At 35.8% G+C, this 24,066-nt stretch overlaps 2 protein-coding genes across 2 annotated transcripts; one reads left to right on the top strand and one right to left on the bottom strand.

Annotated features, from left to right (window-relative positions):
* The first annotated feature begins 596 nt into the window (after positions 1 to 596).
* LOC100375096 (uncharacterized) lies at positions 597 to 11,770 on the top strand. Its single transcript, XM_002739697.4, has 3 exons — positions 597 to 905; positions 7,743 to 8,156; positions 9,162 to 11,770. The coding sequence occupies exons 1-3, from the start codon at positions 827 to 829 to the stop codon at positions 9,500 to 9,502; spliced, it is 834 nt and encodes a 277-aa protein (XP_002739743.1). The 5' UTR covers positions 597 to 826; the 3' UTR covers positions 9,503 to 11,770.
* A 3,514-nt stretch (positions 11,771 to 15,284) lies between these two features.
* LOC102808155 (uncharacterized) lies at positions 15,285 to 23,432 on the bottom strand. Its single transcript, XM_078013443.2, has 4 exons — positions 23,280 to 23,432; positions 21,314 to 21,462; positions 17,164 to 17,473; positions 15,285 to 16,999 (listed from the first exon to the last, which is right to left on the bottom strand). Coding segments are annotated over exons 1-4 (2,175 nt in total). The 5' UTR covers positions 23,281 to 23,432.
* Positions 23,433 to 24,066: the final 634 nt, after the last annotated feature.

Here is a 24,066-nt window from a genome sequence, read left to right as displayed (position 1 = left end):
ATTAATTATCGGTTTGTATATTTGTCGTTGAAAGAACGTGGATACTTGTATATACGTTGATTAGGATTTGATATTATCTCCCATCATACCATAGTTTCCTATCTAACAAGATATTGTGATATTTGGTGTGGTTTGTAGATCATGTGAGACGTTACCTGGCGTATGTTATTGTCGAATTTTGATTTGTGACACTTTGGTGTGTGAGGAGGCATGCAGCGTAAATCTAAGCGTACACGCTCCGCCAAACTTATATAATTCCGAGATTTTTAAAATACTAGTATTTGACGGTTTTGGGGTAACACTAAAGGAGATAATATGATAAATCTACAACTTAAACCTATAAACGTGATACCAATAGATAAACAAATTGAAACCGATAATATATAACAGAATATATTAAGCCGATGAAAAATGTCGAAAACATATTTAATTACAAAATATATATTTAATTACGGCTATATTCATAGTGACAAATGACGGCATGGCATTTAAACTATTGTCAGTAGATATTGTTTTTCTCAATTCACTTAAACGAGCTTCTTAACAATCCCCGCAAGCCTAGAGGGTACCACCTGTCACAAATGTTTAAATGAAATTCATCGAGAGCGCAATGGTTGTTGTCACGCTATAATAGGGCGTTTCAAGCTACCACGGGACGTCGTAGGCTTCAGTCTACTGGATTATGTCGTGTTTTGATGCACAGTAACCACAAGTATATTATATACTAAACGTGGTTCAGCGTACCGGTTATTTAACATTCACAACACTGCATATGCAGTAGGATATTACGTTATACGTGTTGGGATTCAGAGCGCAGCGGACAACCATGAAATATACGATATTTAACCTGTTTCTGAGCGCTTTGGTCTGCCTCGTAACCAGCGAATCGGACGTATCAACCCCGGGTAAGTAAATGCATTATAATCTGTGAACCCAGCCCCTAGCTTGAAATTAAATATCTCATTTAAACGGCGAATGAAGCCAATATAGGAACGCGTTATTTTCACATATATAATACCCACTCATTTCCATTGTTAATTATTTTTTACTTTGTACCATATTTCGCTTTCCCGAATCACAAACAATGCACGAAATAGAATTATTATACGAGGTTTCATTTTATCGCACGCGATTTTGAACGATTCTGTGTCTTAACAATTAATGCACGTTACGCTGAATCCATACATCATTAATGGAACAGTCATAGCATGAAATTTAGTCTCATTGTGGAATTAAATCGATTTCTATACGATCACTGGAACCCCCCATAGCGCAACCTCTGCTAACACCGATGATCCACATACGGCATTGGCCCCGAAGGTAGTAGCAGTGTGCTAGCTTACTCATTGGCTGGGATCTTTTCCTGCGCGTGTGTTCAGTAGCCAATCAAAAGACGTCATTATCGATTAATAAAAGGTAACTTCGACCAGTTGTGTATTTTGCGTGCTATTTTAAACAAAACAAATGTAACCGTGAAGGTTGTGTGCGACTGCTGTCGCTGATATTGACAGCATATTCCCTTTCACAGACCCCCATGGGATTACGTCGTTCAGCAGTTGAATCGACAAGCAGGCTCGCTCGCTTTTAACATGTTAACGTTACATCCGGGTCTCAACTTGAACTACTTACGAGTATATATATTCCCGATCGCTTTGACCTCGTCCCACGAGTCTTTTCAATCACTCGCTTATAAAGCAAAAGGAAGCGCGTTTAGGAATCTTAACACGGGTTTGGCAAATCTTCCATGAACCCAAAAATGTTAAATATCAAAGTGTATATCATTGAACTGAGGGCGATACACAAATAATAATCTTTATTAAATTCGTACCCTAATTGGACGTCGTTTATATTACAATAATTTAATAAAGTTACTCAGAATGCGTGCAAGGATTTACGTAGGGGTGCGGGTTATGATGAAGATTGACACTTTGATAAATTTGCATAATACATGGATGATTCGAATAACTAATGCGACCAGAGACTAAGTTGCTCGTATTTCAGAACGAGGCATTATTTAAATGAGTTACAAATAAAATATGCGCACCGTGAGGATATAATTGGCATATATAATTCAATACGCTCGCGTACGTGAACAACTAATGAATTAATGTGTGGAGTGACCCCAATAACATCATATTTACGTACATACCGCCTTTTGTAAGAAGACTCGTCGAACAAACGAAAGTGGGATAATCACGTTTCAGATGTCTAATATTGTCACTATGCACGTTCGTCAATGTTTCGCAAGTAGGCAATAGCGGTCACACCTAAAAGCTCTTCTGCATGTGTCATAAAAACGTGTTCAACGCACACAGAACTCAGATATATTGACTTATTAACGTTGACATTTTAACTGTCCATCACCTACAGTCATCCATAATTGTCTACTTCTAATGGTGCGCGAACTATGATGACGTCATCATTTATTTATGCACGGCTATTACCTATTATCAGCGTTGAGCTTGTTTAATTATTCATATTTTCGCGGAATATTCACAGTGTAAACTTTAGATAACATAAATCGAGCTGTTATTAGAGCTGTAATGCGAATGGCACATATTGTTGGCCCTAATGCTGACATAACACTTATTAATGAGAAGTCAGACTCAACGTCAGGACAACTTGGAACCCATTTAATAAATTCAACGGTATAATTAAGGAGAGACTTAAAAATACGCCGATGTACGTGTCATCACACTAGGGAACACTAAAGGAAAAGCTTTGCATTCCCTGCACATCGCACGAACATTCACTCTGTCACGTGACAGATCGATGTAAAGCCAGTGCATGGAATGTTTGAATACGGCGAAACTCAGTGTATGCTCTATATTGATGAAAAACATATACATTCTTTTCCCAGCATATGGCACGAATATAGGACACAAACCAATATATTGTGATGGAAATATCAAACAAACAAACCAGCATATTGTAATGGAAATGTCAAACAATCGTACAAACATATTGTAATGGAAATATCAAACAAACAAACCAATATATTGTGATGAAAATATCAAACAAACAAACCAATATATTGTGATGGAAATACTAAACAAACAAACCAATATATTGTGATGGAAATATCAAACAAACAAACCAATATATTGTGATGGAAATATCAAACAAACAAACCAATATATTGTGATGAAAATACCAAACAAACAAACAAACCAATATATTGTGATAGAAATATCAAACAAACAAACCAATATATTGTGATGGAAATATCAAACAATCGTACAAACATATTGTGATGGAAATATCAAACCAACATAATCTGATGGAAATATCAAACAAAGAAACCAACATATTGGGATGAAAATATCAAACAAACAAACCAACATATTGTGATGGAATTATCAAGCAAACAAACCAACATATTGTGATGGAAATATCAAACAAACAAACCAACATATTGTGATGGAAATATCAAACAAACAAACCACAATATTGTGATGGAATTATCAAGCAAACAAACCAACATATTGTGCTGGAAATATCAAACAAACAAACCAACATATTGTGATGCAAATATCAAACAAACAAACCAACATATTGTGATGGAAATATCAAACAAACAAACAAACCAACATATTGTGATGCAAATATCAAACAAACAAACCAAACATATTGTGATGGAAATATCAAGCAAACAAACCAACATAATGTGATGCAAATATCAAACAAACAAACCAACATATTGTGATGGAAATATCAAACAAACAAACCAACATATTGTGATGGAAATATCAATCAAACAAACCAACATAATGTGATGGAAATATCAAACAAACAAACCAATATATTGTGATGGAAATATCAAACAAACAAATCAACATATTGTGATGGAATTATCAAGCAAACAAACCAACATATTGTGATGGAATTATCAAACAAACAAACCAACATATTGTGATGGAAATATCAAACAAACAAACCAACATATTGTGATGGAATTATCAAGCAAACAAACCAACATATTGTGCTGGAAATATCAAACAAACAAACCAACATATTGTGATGCAAATATCAAACAAACAAACCAACATATTGTGATGGAAATATCAAACAAACAAACCAATATATTGTGATGGAAATATCAAACAAACAAACCAACATATTGTGATGGAATTATCAAGCAAACAAACCAACATATTGTGATGGAAATATCAAACAAACAAACCAACAACATATTGTGATGGAAATATCAAACAAACAAACCAACATATTGTGATGGAATTATCAAGCAAACAAACCAACATATTGTGCTGGAAATATCAAACAAACAAACCAACATATTGTGATGCAAATATCAAACAAACAAACCAACATATTGTGATGGAAATATCACACAAACAAACCAACATATTGTGGTAGAAATATCAAACAAACAAACCAACATATTGTGATGGAAATATCAAACAAACTGTGATGCAAATATCCTATATACATGATTGCATTTCTATTATCATTATATACACGGACCGAGACGTTTTTTTGTTAATACAGAAAGGGACCAGGAGCAGACATAAATGATATTTAATTGACGCAGGTGTGTTTCCCGGTGGCATATACAGAATTATGGTCGGCATCGACGCCGCGACCATTAAGTATATCGTAATATAAAGTGACTTACATCCTACGTTATAATCTCACTTGAAATGATATTTAGAAATGTCATTTAAGTCAAGTGATGCTGTCGAGACCTAAGACGGCGGTCTGAGAGTCGAGTTAAATTAAATTGGTCGGACATTCTTTCCGGGTATATTGTGATTACATTTTAATATTGATATTATAAAAATAACTTGCAATATAATTATTGAAATTACAAATTTTTATTTACTTTTATATACACGTGAAACCGATCTGTATTATATTATAAATAAGTAAATGTCACCATTCCATAGCAACGAACTTTTATACCGTTGCGCGATTGGAAAAGGGTTTACTGTTGCTTTGGGTCCGACCATTCGATAAATGAGGGGGGGGGGTCAGCTGGACACATGATATTTTTTGTTCTGCCATGATCGGATTTTTCTTTATTTTGCAGTGAAATTTCGTTTTTACCGTTCTCATTTATCGAATGGTCGACCCTTATTCAAATACTTTTTTTTATGACCACGATTTGAACACGTGATAATTAATAACACGTATGATACCAATCAGGTGCTTGCAAACGATTCACCGTGTAATTGCGAGTCTGTTCACTCAGTGACAGATCATAGTGTGTTGAAACGACGTACTTTAGAAAATGTGTTGAACCCTGCCACATGGAAAAGGAATACTAGAAATATCTACCAGTATGGAACAATTTACGTATGTGTGACGTGTTATGTGGCCAATCAGAACGGATATTCAAGGAGTTATATACCCCATTATATACTGATAGGTTGCATTCTCCGCATTTTGCGAAATTGCCCCGCCAATGATAATAATCCCCGTGGCAGTTATATATTATCGCTTCACATGGCGGCAACTTTCATCTCTGCAAACCTGAAAAAGAGAATAGATTACACCATTATCAATATTGCTGAAAATGAGTGAAAAGACGGACCGTGAATATCACACGTTTGACTGGGCGCTGGTTGCCATGGGAGCAAATTGGCGGTCACTCGTATATATTCTTTCCAATGGGAGTTGCGTTGGTCACGTGTGTAGCCTGTTATTGGCTTACTGTGTGTATCTTCCCTATCTATACTCGGAAGGCGGTCGTTATTTCTGTAGTGGGGCAGGGTGGAATTTTGCATGTATTGTTTGTTTTGATTTTTTAATGTTATTTCCCCTCGGAGAAGTGTCTTTAGTGGGACAGTTTAGTTCTACTCAACTGATAAGTGATGCAGATTATTTACATTTAGATGTCCCTCCCTGCAGAAATAGTGGTATAATCCTTCCCGGCCGTAGAGCGACGCGTCAATCGATTTAATTTCTCTCTCGGTAATGTTTTGCCATGTCGGATTAGAGCTCAGCGTACAGTCAGAGTTATGATTGATGGAAAAGTTACTTACTCAAAAAAAGAAGTTTTTACTCGAAGAGATGACACGTAGCAACCTACCACTTTGAACATAAACACGTGACTTATTTTCAAATTATTGTAAAAGAGTACCGGTTTCTGTATCCGATCTATCCCAAACTTAAATTGCGGGACGTCAAGTATTGGGAATTATGGGATAGCACAGATGTCGTATTTTTTCAAATTTCATATTATTGTTACACGCTTGAAATGAATGGTCTTAGGGATTGGCCAATAATTTCTACTATGTCATAACATGTTCAATGTAGTACCACAATCTTCGTGCCGCGTTCTGTTCGATATGGGCCCCATGCGTCCTATAGAACGCGTGTAAATATATTGTTTGTTTGAACGAAATATAAACGCGCGATGTGATTGAATGTGGCGCTTTAATAATGCACAACAACAGGGTTTCTCAAAACGATAAAGGTACAAATTATCCTGAAGTAACTCTCGTGAAAAAAAAGAACGGAAAGTACCATAAAAAATGCATGAAAAAATGATCTGCTTTTTCGAACCCATTTTCGAAATTCAAAATGGCCGCTCACTGAAGAACGATATGTAAAACACTTTGTAAAATCATGGTAAAATTGCTGTTTCCGGCACGAAGGAAAAAGAATAGGACTTCTCATTACTATTCCTATTTGTCACCTGCATTTGTTTGGCAATATTTTAAATGCGTATAGCGTAAATTTTTTCCATTTTCACTGAATAATAGTGCTTTGGATAATGAGTATATGTGAATAGAATCTTATAATAGTGTTCCTGGAACAGTTCGTGTTCCTCGACACGATATATACATTACCAGGCATTTAACCTGATTTGTGATGAGGGAACAATCGGTACAATATATATTCGACCGAATATTGTAATCAGCGAGAAAAACTTGTTACTATATATGTACTAATCAGACGCATACGTGTGGGTATTGTTGAATATGCAATCGTCTTCGTAGATAACAAATCAGCGTAGTCTGAGGGAAATATTAAAACTGATATATTGCGCCCCTAGCGTCGAAGCGCTCCAATGACGTATATGCGCAGACCACAGCGTCGTACTGTTTTATCTGTGATTGTCAAACAAATTTGTGTCCTAGAGTATTATTTTTAGAGATTTTGTACATTTCACATGGCGATAGACTGCGCAACTAATGTATGTTGAACGACATTGATTATACCATCTTTTGTCTATCCTCGGGAGCGAAGCTACGTCACGGACGTTCCACGTTGCTAAGACGCGCACCACTGTACATGTATTTCTATGGGCTTTGTGCGCGCTGCTGTGGAACGCCGGTGGAACCGGTGAAAACTCGACACAACAACACAAACTCAACTTTGAAGTAATTCTGAACAACCAAATTCATATATGTTACACATCTTGTTACACTGTTCAGGGGACTCTCAACAACCATCGCAAAGTACCGTTTTCTGCGAGTTTTTGGTCTTTGTTTTCACCGGGTTGCCAGGCGGTAGAAAATGCCCGGATGTCCGCCCTCGAGGATTTGGCTAGTCTGGTTCCCTGCCCCATTTCAACGCTGAGGGCGGTTTTTCTTTGAGCCCTCAGCGGTGAAAACTTGGGCAGGGAACCAGACTAGGATTTGGCGTCACAGTTTGTCGCTAGAGGGCGGGATTTATAAGAAAAGTTGATTGCGACAATTCTCTTCGGTACAACACTAACTCGAAATAAAAAATCTTTCGTTTACTATGTTTTCTTTTTTTTTTCATTGGTTTAGTTGATATTACTCAATGTGAAGACCAGGAGTTTGAGTTGGCTTTAACTGAAGAGAAACAAAATGGAGAAATATTCATCAACATCAGCGCTTCTAATGACCATACAATTGAATGCAAAGCAGAGATAAAAATAACAGCGCCCAATGGACAGGGAATCAGATTACAAGCACGGACAGGGGGAAACTTCCTCCATGTTAGTGGTCAACAAGACTGTGGGACGTCGATAGAAATAAAAGACGCATTCTTCGGAATATGTGGCATTTCCCATAATGCAATTAGTGATAATTCTTCTCTGAACATATCCTACGACACTTCCATTAACTCCATTGGTGTTACCATGACGATAAATGGTACACAGTGGGAGGATGATTTTCTATACAATATTACGGTGTTGGCATATGGGGAGATTATTGCAGGTGAGTAAATAACAACTCCATTGTGGTTACAATGTACGCATGCAATCCGGGCTCAGAATTTGTACGTGCAAAATTTCACAACGCATGCGCCGCGGGGAAAAAATGTACATCAAGCAAACATTGTAAACAATAACAATCACTATTTAGTATACGTAATGGGTTGTAATGTTTTGGTCACTGACGTAAGTAGTGAACTGAAACTTAAAGGGCGGCAGTAGTCGTGCCACGCATGCGCGAGATTCATGGGTCTCATATAAACAAAGATGGTGACTTTGACTGTTACGCTGATCAACGAGTACAAACTGAGACGTGACCAAGCTTTAAATCGATAATTAGTGCAAATCGCGCCCAGGTCAAACCTCATACTCGTAAATTCAATTGTGGGAAAATCAATGTTTATCAACATGCGCAGCACGGACGACTACCACCATTTAATCTGATTTATTCACGGAGATAAATTTGGTGATTGTAAATGGTCTAGTTATTTTCACCACTATTACCTTGAGGTTTAATGACTTAAGTGATGGCAGAAATGTACATCGGTAGAACCACGTGATATACGCTCATGTAAATACGTTGATTAGAAAATTCCACATTCGGTGTTCTGTTGATGTTGATGTCCACATGCGCACTATTTAACTGCGCATGCGCTTTGTATTACTTGTACGTACTCCTGATTTAAATTGTATAGACATTTACAATTGATTCATTTTGATTTTTTAAAGAAATTTGGGTGTTTACGGTTCATTCTGTAGTGATTCCGTCGAAAATGGAAAAAAAATGTTACCTTTGGCTATAAACACTAAAAGAACAGTTAATTTATACTAATTTTGAAGGATAAACTTAAACAGACTTGAAATAAATAAACAGACTTTAGTGGTCGTTGAAATAAAGATTGTGCAAGTAATATTGAAGTTGATTAAGACGCCCAGCTTTGTGTAAACGTTGTTCTGTCGTCAGGGAACTCAGGGAAAAACTTATCTTTATTTGTTCGTTCATTTCCAGCTAAAAAACCATGGAGTACACTAAGCATGGTAGACATAGTGGTGTCCCTCCTATGTGTAGTTCTTCTATTTTTGATGTGCGTGTTTGGAGTGTGGATGTACATGAACCCGCCTGTCATAAAGAAGTACAAACGAAAATACGAAGCTCTTCAAAGCCGCAAACGATTGTTTGAACAGGCACAAGCCCAGCAAGCCCTGGTTAATGCCGATCAGCAAATGATGCCGTCCCCAGACGAAATATGCGACGGCGACGAAAAAGTCGCCGAGAGAGTCCACCGCGATGACGTCAATGAGATAGTTGATGATACGGTTAAAGAAGATGCCGTTAAAGTCTATGTATAGACTGTAATGTCTATGTGCATGTCTACGTGAATGTCGCCCTCTACCGACCTTGAAATCTTCATATTCGATCTCTATTATTTTTCATTATGAATGTCCGAACATGGCTGAGGGCAGCATACTAAAACTGGAGTACAGGACAATCAGTGAGACACAGACAAACTAGGACATCGTAGTGTATGCAACTTGAGTGGCACATTTCGTATCATATTCTATTTTTTGTTGTAACGGATTGTCAATTTCGACGCCATTGTGATATTACGTGTACTCGGACACCGTCCCTCAACACCAGACGGTGACTCAGATGAATTGATCTTGGACACGTTGAGGGTAGGAATAGGACCCGGAAAAAGGACCCAGTCATTCGGTATATGGTTTGCACTACATATACAGTACACAGAACACATATACCCGACTGACTGCGTCGGGCATGCTGCTTAAAGTTCAGCTGGTCTAGAATCAGTCACAATGTCATTGTTTAACGATATGATTTCAACAACATATATGTGTATTTTAATGTATGTTTCAAGAGAAGAAGTACAGGAACCCAATCCGGCATTGTTCCAAGATTGGCCAGACGCAATTTTGGAATGGAAGCGGTAAAGTCTGCAAAAATAAATGCTCTCACGAAAGATTATCACAAGGATTCTTCTCTGATCCAATACATTGAAAACCCCGGGATGTTATATATATATATTTTTATTTATTTATTTATTTAAAGACCCGTGTGTGACAGTAAGTTATCTTTGAGACGTGTCTCAAGAACATTATTTGAGATTTAAGTTTGAAACACTTCTTATACTTTTTTGTACTTTTTTTGTTATCTCCACATTGTACGCGGTGGTCGTCGCGCTGCGCAGGTGCGACATTTGTGTTGATAAAAATTGAATTTTCCACAATCCAATGCGCCTTCTAACGGAAATCATGAATACGAGTTTTGACCTGAGCACGATGTGCACAGACTAATTACCACCGGTAACTACTTCTATAGTCAAAATTGCCATCTTTGTTCATATGAAAGCCATATCTTGCGCATGCGTAGTGCGGCGACCGCGGCGGTGCCCTTTAAAGCAGTACGTGAAATATAAATGAAGTAGAAGGAAATTTGGGCAATGGTTGAGTATTCAATTCAGTACGAGTGCCCCCCCCCTCCTGCCTGCGTTCGTGTGGCTTCACTTCACAATACCAAGGCTAATACTACCACTATGCATGCTATAGCCAATCAACTGCAGTATCTAATCCAATTGGAAATTATTATAAATAACGCTGCTTCCCGTTTTATTGAAAATCATGCTTTTCTGCTGTAGAGGATACTTTCGTTTAATACTTTCGTCGTTGGGAGCAGCCTCACAACTATTGGCATTTATATGGAAATTCACAGACTCTGCAACTGTAAATAAGATCAGTCTGTGATAAGACCAGAAGTTCAAATCTTATGAAGTATTATAACAGCATTGTTGATGGATACATCTATTAAATGTAGTTGTAGAGATTTGCCACCATATTAGGTCACGTTTAGAGAAGGGAGTTTTCAAGCAAGCTACTAATATAAGGTAGATTTTTCCTGGTGTAAAAGTTTCACGTCACATTTTTTAAATAGAGTATATTCATGCACAACTCATATACTAATATATTAGGCACCTGTAATTTCAAACACGTTACCAAAACAAAAATGCCTGAAACTGGATTTTAAGGAAAACATTTTTTTTTTAAACATTTTTTTAAAAATGGTATTACAAATAAGAAGTAGTCATGTTGCGTATGATGCGAGTCCCATGCAACGTAGATGAGCAATTTATTAATTACTACAATAAAAATAGATGCTACCCATTAGCACTGTAGGAATGCTTATGCGCATTACATTATTGCATATTTGCTTAAAAGAGCATAATTATAGAGACCTGTAGAAAAACAATGGTCGTTGTGCCGTGCATGTTTAAAATTTGTGTAAACAATGCATTTCCAGACGTGTATACATCGCTATGTGAAACATAGTGAACATGAAATGGCACAACGACCACCATCTTTTATGCAAATCATCAAATTTTGTTGTATTCGTTACACGAGACTCGTATTGAATGCGGCGTGGTAAGACAGTTTCACATGTTTACTAATAATAAACCAATACCAGGCTTCGTAATATATATATATCTCCAAGAACTTTTATTGTATCATTTTTACAGCTTCTGAGATTTTAAGATTAAAAAACTTTTTTAATTTAAACTCTGTATTTTGACCATTTTTAACTGAATAAACCATTTCTTCCTTCAATGAAGTCAGTCATTAATTAAATATTATATTTAGTAGAATTTTTTTTAATAAAAATCGCCTTCTCGGGTGGATCTATGTTGCCAAGATATGCACCACTGTACCATATATTTCTATGTACTCTGCGCGAGCTGCCGTGGAACGCTGATGAAAACAGCTAAAGTAAAAAAAAAAACACAAACTTGACTATAACACAGTCCTAAACACTCAAAATTTATATACGTTATCTTGTTACGCTATTCAGTCATAATAACTACACCCAAAGTACAGTTTTTTTTAAAAGTCTTTGACATTGTTTTCACCGGTTATGGTTGCCAGGGTGTGAAAATACCCTGATGTCCGTCTCAAGAATAAGGTGTTTTGACATTATTCAGTTCATGCCTCACCCTGTACATGCAAATTGTCATTCTATAATCTATAAATGTATCCAATAGTAACTAATATTTGATTAAAAGTAATAATAAAGAAAAACAAATGGTTGGTGTGAATTACTGTGCTCTTGCTAAAGGGCTAAACATCTCGGCAAACAATATTTATTAGATGCATAATATCCTTTGGAAAGGATAATTCTTAAATTATAAAACAAATCAAAAAAAAAAAATTATATGAATAAAAAATTAAAGACAATTTGCAACCAATGGCGACACGTCGGCACGAGTGCAGTAACTCACACCAACCAACAACTGAAAATTGACATACCGATACAATTACAGAGCCTAATATTGCCTGATAAACACAGGTCTGTAAAGTTTGGATGATGACCATAGCATCAAATAAACACAACGTTACAATACTTCCACTGCTGTCACTGTTCCCGGTAGACTGTCGACAGTCGTCGTACCTAATATTAATCTGTTATTATTAATATTGTGTATAAACGTAATAGGCGTGAATAAATTGCAAACACCGGGACAGGAAGTATGGAGTGCCGTGACTAAAGTCCCTCGCGTGAAATGGTTCGCATTTCTAATCAAACGCCTTCAGCGTTCGAATGTCCAGGAAACGCAATTACATTAGGCCCGAGGACTGTCAACAGAGTATGTTCCCAGCTATGCACAAACCAAAGCGAAAACCCCAAAAAATCTGATCTGATTTGATCTGATTAAAAAAATAATTACACAAGAAATAACATGGAGGCATGCAACATAATTCTTCTGTATAAAGATTTTATTGTTTTACCATCGATAATGATAATGCCACAAACAATTTCAAAATAGATCCAATAATATATGGAATATGCAATACAGTTTATGGTTTTATCCAACTCAATTATTCAGAATGTACATATATATATATATGCAACAGTTTTTTTAAAGGGGCATATGCCGTAATTTTGATGTATACTTACAATTATTCATATTCACAATGTCTGGAAACACATATTGTTCAGTTAGCCATAATATTCATTTTTCAATATTCATATATATTATTTATGGATTGGCAGAAAATAAAGAAAAACTTTATTTGAGTCACTGGTAAACAAAATCAAATAAATTCGACTTTGCTCTATAATCAGATTCTTCATTATTATTAATCTCTAAACAAAGATGAATTTGCAAAAAAATATTACTGAAAGCATGGCCGCATAAGACAGGTGGTCTTTATATAGAGGTTCTATCCCTAAAATAATTTATATTCGGTAAAATTCACTTATCAAATACTGTAGAATACTTTATTTTCACTATTTTCACTGAAGGAATGATTCACTGAAAAGAAAATACAACGAATATACGGATTATACCTTTTCCCCCATATTATACATTCAACTTGTCAAAAATCAGTGAAAATAAATTATGTTCAAAGCATCAAAAATGTCTTTTCAGTGAAAATTGATTCCAGCTAAAATAAAGTATTTTACAGTAGCAGCAAACATGTATGTTTTAATGAATGACTATGTGCAAAATATCACAATAATATAAGCGAGAATAGCAATGATTTGATGCTGTGATATTACACTACAAAGATACACTGGCATATGTGTAAATAACAACAAATCATTACTACCGGTATTCCACGATGCACAAAAATATATGACAGGTGTATATGCTACCGATACTGTAAAATGACTAATTTTCACTGATTTACCATTTCAGGCATATTCAGTGGGTTTTAAATTCACGATTTCGTCATTTAGATAATGTGTTCTATGCTAAATTTTACATATTCACTGGGTTTTAAATTAGCGCATTTTTCCAGTCAGCGAAATAAGCTAAATTAAAACCCAGTGAATAATTACCCCCTTTAGTAGTTAAAGATTATAATCCAGTTATGGGGGGGGGGGGCAAGGGGGATAGCGATAGCTGGTACAGTTTTACGAGAAATAAAAAGGGCTTTTTACAATTTACAGTTTTTACAGTTTACAGTGAAAATTGAATTTTGCAGTGAATTGTGTCATCTAGACATTTTACAGTTTCGAAAATGTAATTTCCCTTGATTATTCTTTACGACTTTTTCTATTTGGATGTAAATTCTTGTACGCATCGAGAAAAATGACACATTTTTACAGTGTACGAAAAAAATATTTGATTGATTACGTTGTACGTCTAGTCTGTGATTACAGAATTACGGTATTTATTTATTCAATTTACGTTGTACGAACAAAAAAATATTGCAATTATGTTGAACGAAAATAACCCTTGCCCCCCCCCCCCCCAGTTATTGATATCTACTACACGACCTAATGAGTAGAAATTACACAGAATTAAAAATTATAATTTTAATTATTCAGATTTAGTTACATAACACATTTATGTGATTGTTACCTACATAATTTAATTTTTATAAAACCAGGATTTGCATTACCATACATGAGAGATCTCAAGATAAAGAAATATATAAAGTCTGAACATGAACAGTCAGATATATGACTCTGGAACAGCATTTTTTTAAAAACAAAATGGCCACCAGTAAGCTAAAACCGATCTGACAAACAAAATGACGTGCATCAAGGTCCAATAATTTCTGATGTTTGTACCAAATTTGAACAAAATCTTTCCTCACAGGATCAAGATCTGACTCTGAAATGGCAGAAATGCTTGATTTTGATGAATTTTCAGCAGTAAAATGGCCGCCATTTGGCCATCTTCAACCTAATCGTCAAAGAATTTATATTTATAACATGATTGGTTGAGGAATATCAGAACTCTGGAACAGCATTCATTCAGACCAACTCATACTTGTCAGATCACATTTTGGATCAGCATCACTTTTTTTTTTTTTATTTGTGCCAAAAAAATTATTTGACCGCTGCCAACTGAGACCTTGGGTTGAGAGATATCAACATGTCTTCCCAACCACATCATAGTCATTGTTCACTGCGAATAATCACCTGCTTCAATGCTTGTAATATTTTGTGGACGTTTCCGCATTTTATACATCATTTTGGAGACATTCAAGATGAGTATAAATCTTTGCTTGTCACCAAGTTTTTCACAAGAAAAATTTGATTGTTTTTGAATGACCTAATACATTCAAATATAAAAAAAAAATACCAATACAACAATGAAATAAAGAAGACTCAATAAGTATGGGACCATTGTATAGTTTTCAGGGTTTGAACTGCAGCAGATATTGCTATGGCACTTTCATCACTATGGTTACCTGCTTCTATGTACTCTGCAATTGGACGAGCATATGAATGAGGATAAGTTGCATTTTCAGTTGAAACTGATGGTTGTTTATCTATATACTCTGTTGTTGTATCCGAACCAAAATCTCCTATACTCTCACCTGAAAATTCAAAACTTCCATCAGATGATTCTAAATTTTGTTTCTTCATTTCCAGATTCTGTGGTTTCACCGCGACGTGAGATGATGTGCTACTACTCCCGCTATGTACCTTCATGTGCGTTTTCAAATTATCTTTCCGACTGAATGTTTTATTGCACTGGTCGCAAATGAACGGTTTTTCACCAGTGTGAATGACAGCATGGCGTTTGAGAGCAGCAGTGCTGTTGAAATCCTTGTTGCACAGCTCGCACAAATACCTCTTTGCTTCACCCAAATGCTTCTTGCGATGGAACACAAGCGATGAAAGTCGCTTAAACAGTATACCACACGTCTCGCAGACACAATTTCTCTCCTTCACGTGGACCATAGAATGTCTTTTCAGATCTATTTTTCGATAGAACTTACAATCACACTGTTCACAACAGATAGTCTTTTCTTTGTGCACGGCTTGATGCCATTTCAACCCGAGAAGAGACTGATATATTTTTCCACACTGATCACAATGGAATTTTTCATCAGGCGCCTCGTGAGATTTCAAATGACCTTTCAACCCCGGGCTGGTTTGCAATCCTGTATTACATATGGCGCATATAAAGAGTAAAGCCCCATGTACTTTTCTGTTGTGGGATGCGTACGTTTCCGGGTACATGAACTTTGACCCACAGCTGCATACATGGTCTTTCTGATTCTCCTCAATGTGGGTTTCTTCATGGAATTTCAACTGTATGTCTTGTGTGAATGCCATTTTACAAAACTGACAGGCGTGGCATTTACCAGCTATATGTACGCGATCTTCATGGTCCCTTAAGTCAGGAGCAAAGTTAAATCCTCTCCCACATTTATCACAGATAAATTCCTTCTTCCCGTTGTGCCGAATTTTATGTTCCCTGTAGTGTGATTGCGAGCTGAACATTTTCCCACACTCATCGCATATGTATGGTTTCTCACCAGTATGAGATCTTTCATGCCGTTCTAAATGCCACTTGTCCCTAAAAAGTTTCTCACAGTGTTGGCATTTGATGGATGCCACTCGAAACCGCTTTCTAGTTTCGGGTTTTTTTTCCTTGACTAACAAAGCTTTCTTCTTATAACCAGTTGCAGTTTTGCGAGCATGGACATTCTTGTGACGTTCTAAATGCCATTTATCAGGAAATTTCTTCTCACATTGTTGACATGCATAATTGTTAATTCCATTTGTTTTTTTTGCTGTTTTATTTGCTTTCTTTGGTGATGATTTAGTTTTATCACTGCTTATTTTAAGCTGGCGTTTTTTAGGGGGTAACCTTGTTTTATTTTGTCGTTTTAACGTAGAACCTTCACGCTTATGTTCAGTAATCATTTTATTATCTGATGGTTTATCATTTTTATCATCATTGTGCTGCGATTGGTTCAGATCTGTAGTATCCTCCGATTTATCAACGATGACATTCTTGTTTTCCTCCTCAGTATTCTTGGTTTCCTTAGATTGATCCGAGATTGATGTATGATCAGGTGAAGCATCCTCTATGTCAATAAAAAAAAAACATATCATTATTATCGCATGTTTAGGATCCTGATTGGCCAATTTACATTCATGTGGTCATCAGCTGACTCAAAACTGACAACCACAAAACGCCTGGATCTGTCTTGACCTTCACTACCCTGTTTCAAATAACCCCCAAAATTACCTGCATTATGTTTAGAACCACCTTCTGGTTTGTAACCATTATTATCATCATCATTGTCTTCAACGTCATGACAATCCTCATTCTGCTCATCATCATTATCATCATACATTTTATCTTCTGTTGCTTTCACGTTGACTTCTTCAGGTAATCCAATAAGACGATTCAATTCAACGTCAGCATCTCTAACCTTTAGTCCCTCGAAATGATACTGTTGAACTAAGTCTTTCGTTCCGTAATACTCACTGTTACCATGGGAATCAATCAGTTTTATAAATACGCTGAAACTCTTTTCTGTTGCCAAATAATGTGCCTGAGAACATGAAAGATACAGCACAATTCAAATGGCAGTATTCCACCAGTTGGAAAATAAGCTAATAGTCTAACATTATTACATACATGCAATCTTTGATGGTCTAAATTTGTGCAAATTCTGTGAAATATGCAATAAATATTAAACTTAAATTATTTACAGTGCATCTTAGCGTTTCAGCTCCCTGTTTAAAGGGCGGCAGTCGTCGTGCCGCGTCCTGTTCGATATGGGACTCATTGCGACGTATACAACGTGTGTAAAATACATTGTTTATTTACATGAAATTCGAACACACGCTGCACTACGACCACCGTGCTTTAATTGAATGTTCAAATTTAATTTGCTAGCACTTTTGATTAGTGTTCTGACGTGCTTAGTTTAATATGTTATTGACAAGACAAGGCAACCATTGTGTAATAAAAATAGAATTGAAATGAAATGCTATATATGTATCTAAAGTGTAACTGGGTTATATTACCGGTAGTGGTATAATACAAGAAATATGACATAATAAGAATAGCTGAAAATGCCATGCTTCTAATCACATTAGTTTTGATGAGACATACATTTTCAGATTTCAGTACCAGCCAGGGGTTTTTCTAGAAAAAATGAACAAGAGGGAGCACACATAGGCGGGAGAGCGGAGCGACACACAGTGAGCGAGCGAGCGAGCTAGCACAGAAACAATATTGCAGATGGATCTGGAAACACCATATCGAAAGGTTTCTGCGTAGTTTTAACGGTGTATCTATCGCTATTGAAATATTTTTGGAGTAATTTCAGTGTATTTGGTGTCCAGACACATTGTTGACTGGTGTTGCTGGGAAGTTTTCACGGAGAAAAATATATTTGAGAAAGATTTCATGTTGTACGGCAGCACAGAAGTGCGCGGCTCAAGAAATATATTTATGACTTTAAAGTTCAATCGGCAATTCGGTAAGAGGGTGCCAGCCGAGCATATCAGGGCGCTGCGCCCCTGTTCCCCGACTTAGAGAAACCCCTGATACCAGCAAACACAGCAACAAACAGCCAGTGACCACATTGATGTGTGTTGGGTAGAAACATTTAGAAAGAACTACTGTGTGCTGGCAGACATTTTTCACATATTCAGACGTTAAAACATTTTTTGTATTAGCCCCAAGACCCCAAATGAATTCATATGACTTAACTCAGAGTCCAATATTAACATATACAGTAAAAAAGTTATACTGGTATACTATGAAGTATGTAGTTTTTGATGCTGGGAATTTTACGTTTTGATTACTTCACCTTTTCACCACAAGTTCCCTCTTTTCATCACAAATTTGTTTATAGTATGAACTTTCCTTCCAAAGATTGTGACAAAAATAGCCACATTTTTGAGTAAAAACTGAAAATAGACTCAAATGTTGTCTGTTGGCTTCAAAATTAGTGTTCATTTTTCAGAAATATTGAAGAATACAAGAAAAATTTGGGCAAAGCCTACTCATAAATAAACCTCCCAGAATTTATTCATTTTGCAATAAATTATACTCCAAGGCAATATAAAAAGATCGACTTAAGAAAAGTTGGGGCTCACCAGCCTAACGTTCGAGAAAATAATGGTTGTATAATAATGACCATTTTGTCAGTATTATAACACCTTTACCATAGGTTCCTACAGCAAGAGATATAATAAGGCATATGTCAAATCGTAATCTAGTGACATAGACTGAAAAAATCATATACTGTTAATGATAGGGTACTTTATTGGTGTTCTAAATTATTTTTTTTCAAAAATCTGGGTTTTAAAAATTCTTGTCTGTGGGACCTCATGAACATTTTAACTGCAGTTATGAAAATTTTGCAATCTCCATTGAATTTGTGAAAAACATTCTTTGGCCCCCCCAAAAAATAGTTGATTTGTTTCCAGTCAGTGTGTCATGTGTCAGTTCAAAGTGGGATGCTTTTAATTTTTCCTGGTTACTGCAAAAATAATATAAACAGCAAACAAAAAAAGTGTGTCATTACACCACTTTTTGGATCATTTGGAGACAAAAAAAAAACTTTGACCAATAATATCACTGAACATTATGCATGCTTGTTAGTAACCATGGTTTCCATAGATTTGACGGATAATCCCAGCTTTTAAATTCACTGGTCTGTGGGAGAAACGATCTAATCTATGACAAAATTGTAATACTGTAAAATACTTATTTCAGCTGGAATTAATTTTCTCTTAAAAGACATTTTGGCTGTTTTGTATGGAATTTATTTTCACTGATTTTTTATGATTTAAGTGTAAAATACAGGGAAAAGGGTATATTTGCTGGAATTTGTTTTCACTGAATCATTCTTCAGTGATAATAGAGGAGATAAATTCCAAGCAAAAATATAGTACTGTAAAATCTGTATTAAATGCCGCGGCTTCTATTAAAATGGTACAATGCAACAGAGGGGATGCGGCTTATATTAGAACATCTACACATATGAGAAATGGCAAATTTTGGGGTCTGGATTGTTCAAGGAAACCACTTCAAATTCAAGGAAAACAATTTTTTGCAAAGTGTGTGAACCACTGAGAAACATGAAATTTTCTAACAATAAAAACTTTTTTTCGGTTCTATGACACAGAGTGTCATGAAATTTAAACTTCACAAATGCCATTAAATTATTAAATTCCGAAATTCATAAAAGTTAATATTAGGCAGTTTACAGTATGCAGAGAATTTAATTTTAGTGAACTGATGTTGTAGAGATTATTCACAGGGTTTAAAATTCAATAGATGTTATGGAAACTATATTCTATGTATAATACTGTAGAATACTTAATTTTCACTTGGAATTTATTTTTCGCTATTTTCGCTGAAGGGATGATTCTGTAACAAATAAAATCCTGCGAATATACTTTTTTTCCTATATTTCACATTAAACAAAACGCCCAAGAAGCCTTTTCAGCGAAAATTTAATCCAGCGAAAATAAAGTATTTCACAGTAGTTCATTTTCGTTCACTGTAAGATCATGCATTGTGCGTGAAATTGATCATCAAAACAGGGCAAACAAAGATCATTACCGTGTTACTTGTAATGACGTCAAAACCTCATGTGGGATTCAACAAACGTGAAAATATTTTGGGGATAATCATATTTTCACTCTTGAAAATGTGCCATACAATTTGATAACCGAGGGGTGTATTAATTTTTGATGAAGTAAGTGTATCTCAACACAATGTTCCCCTCTCAATAACCCCACATTTGAACAATGAACTTCATGTAAAAAAAAACAAATTGAAATTCAAAATCAAATCAACTTTTGAGGCAGACGTTTATTGTGCGCATTTCACAAACTTTACAAGATCTCGCAGTGAGCGAAACATCATCTATTGTATCTAATGGTTTTTTTTTTATTTATTTCTCAGTGAAATATGTAATTATAAAAAACAGTGCAAAATTCAGCCTTATTTTACAGAACACGTCTAAAGTGCACTGTCGTCAGAACTCCACATGCACGTATTCCACTATTCTGTTCTTGTCTCATGTTCCGTGGTCGGCTTTACCTATCGGGCACTGCATGTACATGTACAATATGGCTGTACTATATCACCACAGTAAACTTTGAACTTTGAACTATGACTGAACACAATTTGTTATGCCATTTTTTGTACTCACTATCAGGCTCTCTAATAACTAACACTTGTGTTTTTATCAGCATCCAATATCAACATGCATTACTGTGTTCCTGTAATACTGAAAGCAAAACTTGAAGACCACATTTCATCACCAAAGACCTACAATCTTAGCCATTTATAAAATTAATATATTAAAATCACATTTATTTTTCATATATCTTCAATACATTATTGACCAAAAATATCAAATTACCTTTTGGAACAGAGATTTTTTCAAATCAGCATCTGTTTCATTTGTGTCCAGTTTACAGTATTTTTCTGTTTCTAATTCATCTTTCTTATTTTCCTCCAAACTAGACTCAGCTGTGCTCGTGATAGGTTTCTCCATCATCAGATCATTCACTGAGAGGAGAGAGAGAATTTTAGTTAACTATCTTTATATTTTTCCCAAAAACTGCCAACATTAAATAACATTAGAAATTGTTCAAAATGAAATATGACCAAATATTGTGGCTAGATAAAATCAACTGATCAACCTAAATCAATGATATAGATAAAAGCGTTTATTTGGTTGAAATTTATGAAGCAAAAATTAAGTGAGATTTTTTCTCTATATTGCAGAAGCAAAGCATTTTTGTTTGACTGTTTAAGCTGACTGTTTGAAATTTCAGAAAGATTGAATAAAAAAAAAGGGCAGAAGTGAAATACGGTAACACCTATAACTGTTAATATAGTGACAAAAAAAAAGTGGGTAGAAAATGGGAGTCTGTGGATTCTCAAGATCTTGTGTTAATCATCTGATAAAGTGGCCAACACCATACCCCAAAGTGTTTTATAATTTTACAAATCGAGCAATGATTTTATTTGAAAATGTTTCAATGTTATTCCATCAGTTAATCGATACCTCACATTTCAGTTTGAATTGTGAAATTTCTAAAAATCAAAAGAATGGGTTTTTAATATCAGGGATTTTTTTTAAACAAGGAAACAGGGGCACAGCGCCCTCATGCCATGGCCATGTGCCCCCTTACCCTTGGGAGCAGATCCTCTGGCAACCATAAATTCTGATTGACCCGAGATCACATGTGGCAGTCTTCAACTGTGACCTGTCTGATAGTAATTTTGGCCCCAAGGAAGACATAGAATGTTCCATTTTAACTTAGAATTATCAAAACTTCACACACTGGTAGGGAGAACCCTATCTCCCCACTTGGTGGCGTCGATGAATTGCAGTGCTCCCTCTTGCAGTTTTTTTCTAGAAAAACCCCTGTACATATTATACAGTAATCATTGGTAGAGATATATACTGTAGAATACTTTATTTTTGATGGAATTAATTAATTTTCGCAGAAAAGGTATTTTGGGCATTTTGTATGGAATTTATTTTCACTGATTTTTGATGAGTTTTAATGTGAAATATAGGAAAAAAGTATATTCGCTGGATTTTATTTTCACGGAATCATCCTTTCAGCAAATAAATAGCGAAAATAAATTCCAAGCAAAAATAAAGTATTCTACAGTATAGTTTAGTTTTGGCTGGGTATATGGTGAAAATTATTATTCAATTATTAGTTAAAGCGCGGTAGTCGTCGCATGTTCGAGATATATGGGTCTCATATGAACAAAGATGGCGACTTTGAATGTTGTGCAGATCAACGAGTACAAACTGACACGTTTCCAAGCTGTAATTAGGTAATTTTCATGTGATTGGAAGGTATCGAGGAGTCACCGGCGGTAATCAGTACAAGTCGCGCCCATGTCAAACCTCATACTTGTGATTTCCATTTGAAGAGCGCATTGGACTGTGGGAAAATCAATGTTTATCAACACAAATGTCGAACATGCGCAGCGCGACGACTACCGCGCTTTGAGGATATCTTGACTTAGTTAGCAATTTTTTTTCAACAGGCCAGACGTGGAGGACAGACAGCAGAAAAACTATAGATTGAGTTGATAGAGGAATCAACAGCTATTTAATATAAGCCATCAATATCGAAAAAAAACAAGGTGTAAACTAAACAATTCAGGATGTGTGTGAGTGACCCCCCCCCCCCAACTCCAATTTCGATATTGATCGACAAGTCACTAAAAACTAAAAACCAGGTGACTCCGATCCGATTAGCGTCAAATGTCGGTGGCGAATCGAGGGAATTGATTTCCCATTTCAGCAGTCGTGTTTGGTCGAATCGCCTACAAATATTATAGAAAAGAATACCTACTTTTACTCGAAAATGTTAGCAAATGTGAGAATCCTTCGCCGTCAATCGGGAACGCTGTTCTGTGTAAACACACACATACAGGTGGGCGGAACGTACGAATGACCGTGTTTGTTGCAGCGTACTACCGCCCCAGATTCTCTACGCGATGGCGATCTGGACGAGAATTCGGATTCAGATTCTCGTTTATAGAAATAATTCATTGTGTTGTATTCGGAATTATCATTTGACGATTTGATACTTCAACAGTTGCCATGAAACAGTTGCCTCAACAATTATCTGTACTTCTATTTTTCTTATATGACCTGATTCAGTACGTACTGGATATCCGCGTACTGTTTAGGGCTTACTTAGTAATTATTAAAACCCAGTGATTTGGCAAACTATAACATTTTTCCTTTACAAAGCAGTGGGCACGACATCAAATACACTGAAAATAAAAACAGTGAATACACGCTCTCTCTACAGTATCACTTCAAGCAAAAAATTTGATCGGTTTTCATATTTATAGGCGTTTCCTCTTCCCTATACTCTCATGCTTAAAATACATTTTTCATAATTTAAACGTTTCGTGAACACGGATCTTGAATCCAATTTTTGTTCAATCTGAATCTGAGACTAATCTTAGCGTTGCTAAATATTCACTTCCGGGTTATTCATTTGTTCGTTGAAACATTACTCGGTCATCCATGCTATTTGATATTAGGCCAGAATTTTGTTGTTCCTTGTTTCTCGAGTTTTTATAAGGCAATTTTTGTGAGGCAGAAAAATAATAAAATTAATTCTTTTT

Source organism: Saccoglossus kowalevskii, chromosome 14, assembly GCF_978046115.1.
Source record: "Saccoglossus kowalevskii chromosome 14, keSacKowa6.1, whole genome shotgun sequence".
Classification (NCBI taxonomy): Eukaryota; Metazoa; Hemichordata; class Enteropneusta; family Harrimaniidae; genus Saccoglossus; species Saccoglossus kowalevskii.
The sequence above is the reverse complement of the archived record's forward strand: the minus strand, read 5'-3'. Positions and strand labels throughout refer to the sequence as shown.

Coding starts and splice junctions, on each gene's coding strand:
- LOC102808155 (XM_078013443.2), bottom strand. Junction 17,474..21,313: donor AAAAATCTCTGTTCCAAAAG/GTAATTTGATAT, acceptor TCATGTTCTCAG/GCACATTATTTGGCAACAGA. Junction 17,000..17,163: donor TGGTTCTAAACATAATGCAG/GTAATTTTGGGG, acceptor TTATTGACATAG/AGGATGCTTCACCTGATCAT.
- LOC100375096 (XM_002739697.4), top strand. CDS start 827: ATGAAATATACGATATTTAACCTGTTTCTGAGCGCTTTGGTCTGCCTC. Junction 906..7,742: donor ATCGGACGTATCAACCCCGG/GTAAGTAAATGC, acceptor TCATTGGTTTAG/TTGATATTACTCAATGTGAA. Junction 8,157..9,161: donor ATATGGGGAGATTATTGCAG/GTGAGTAAATAA, acceptor GTTCATTTCCAG/CTAAAAAACCATGGAGTACA.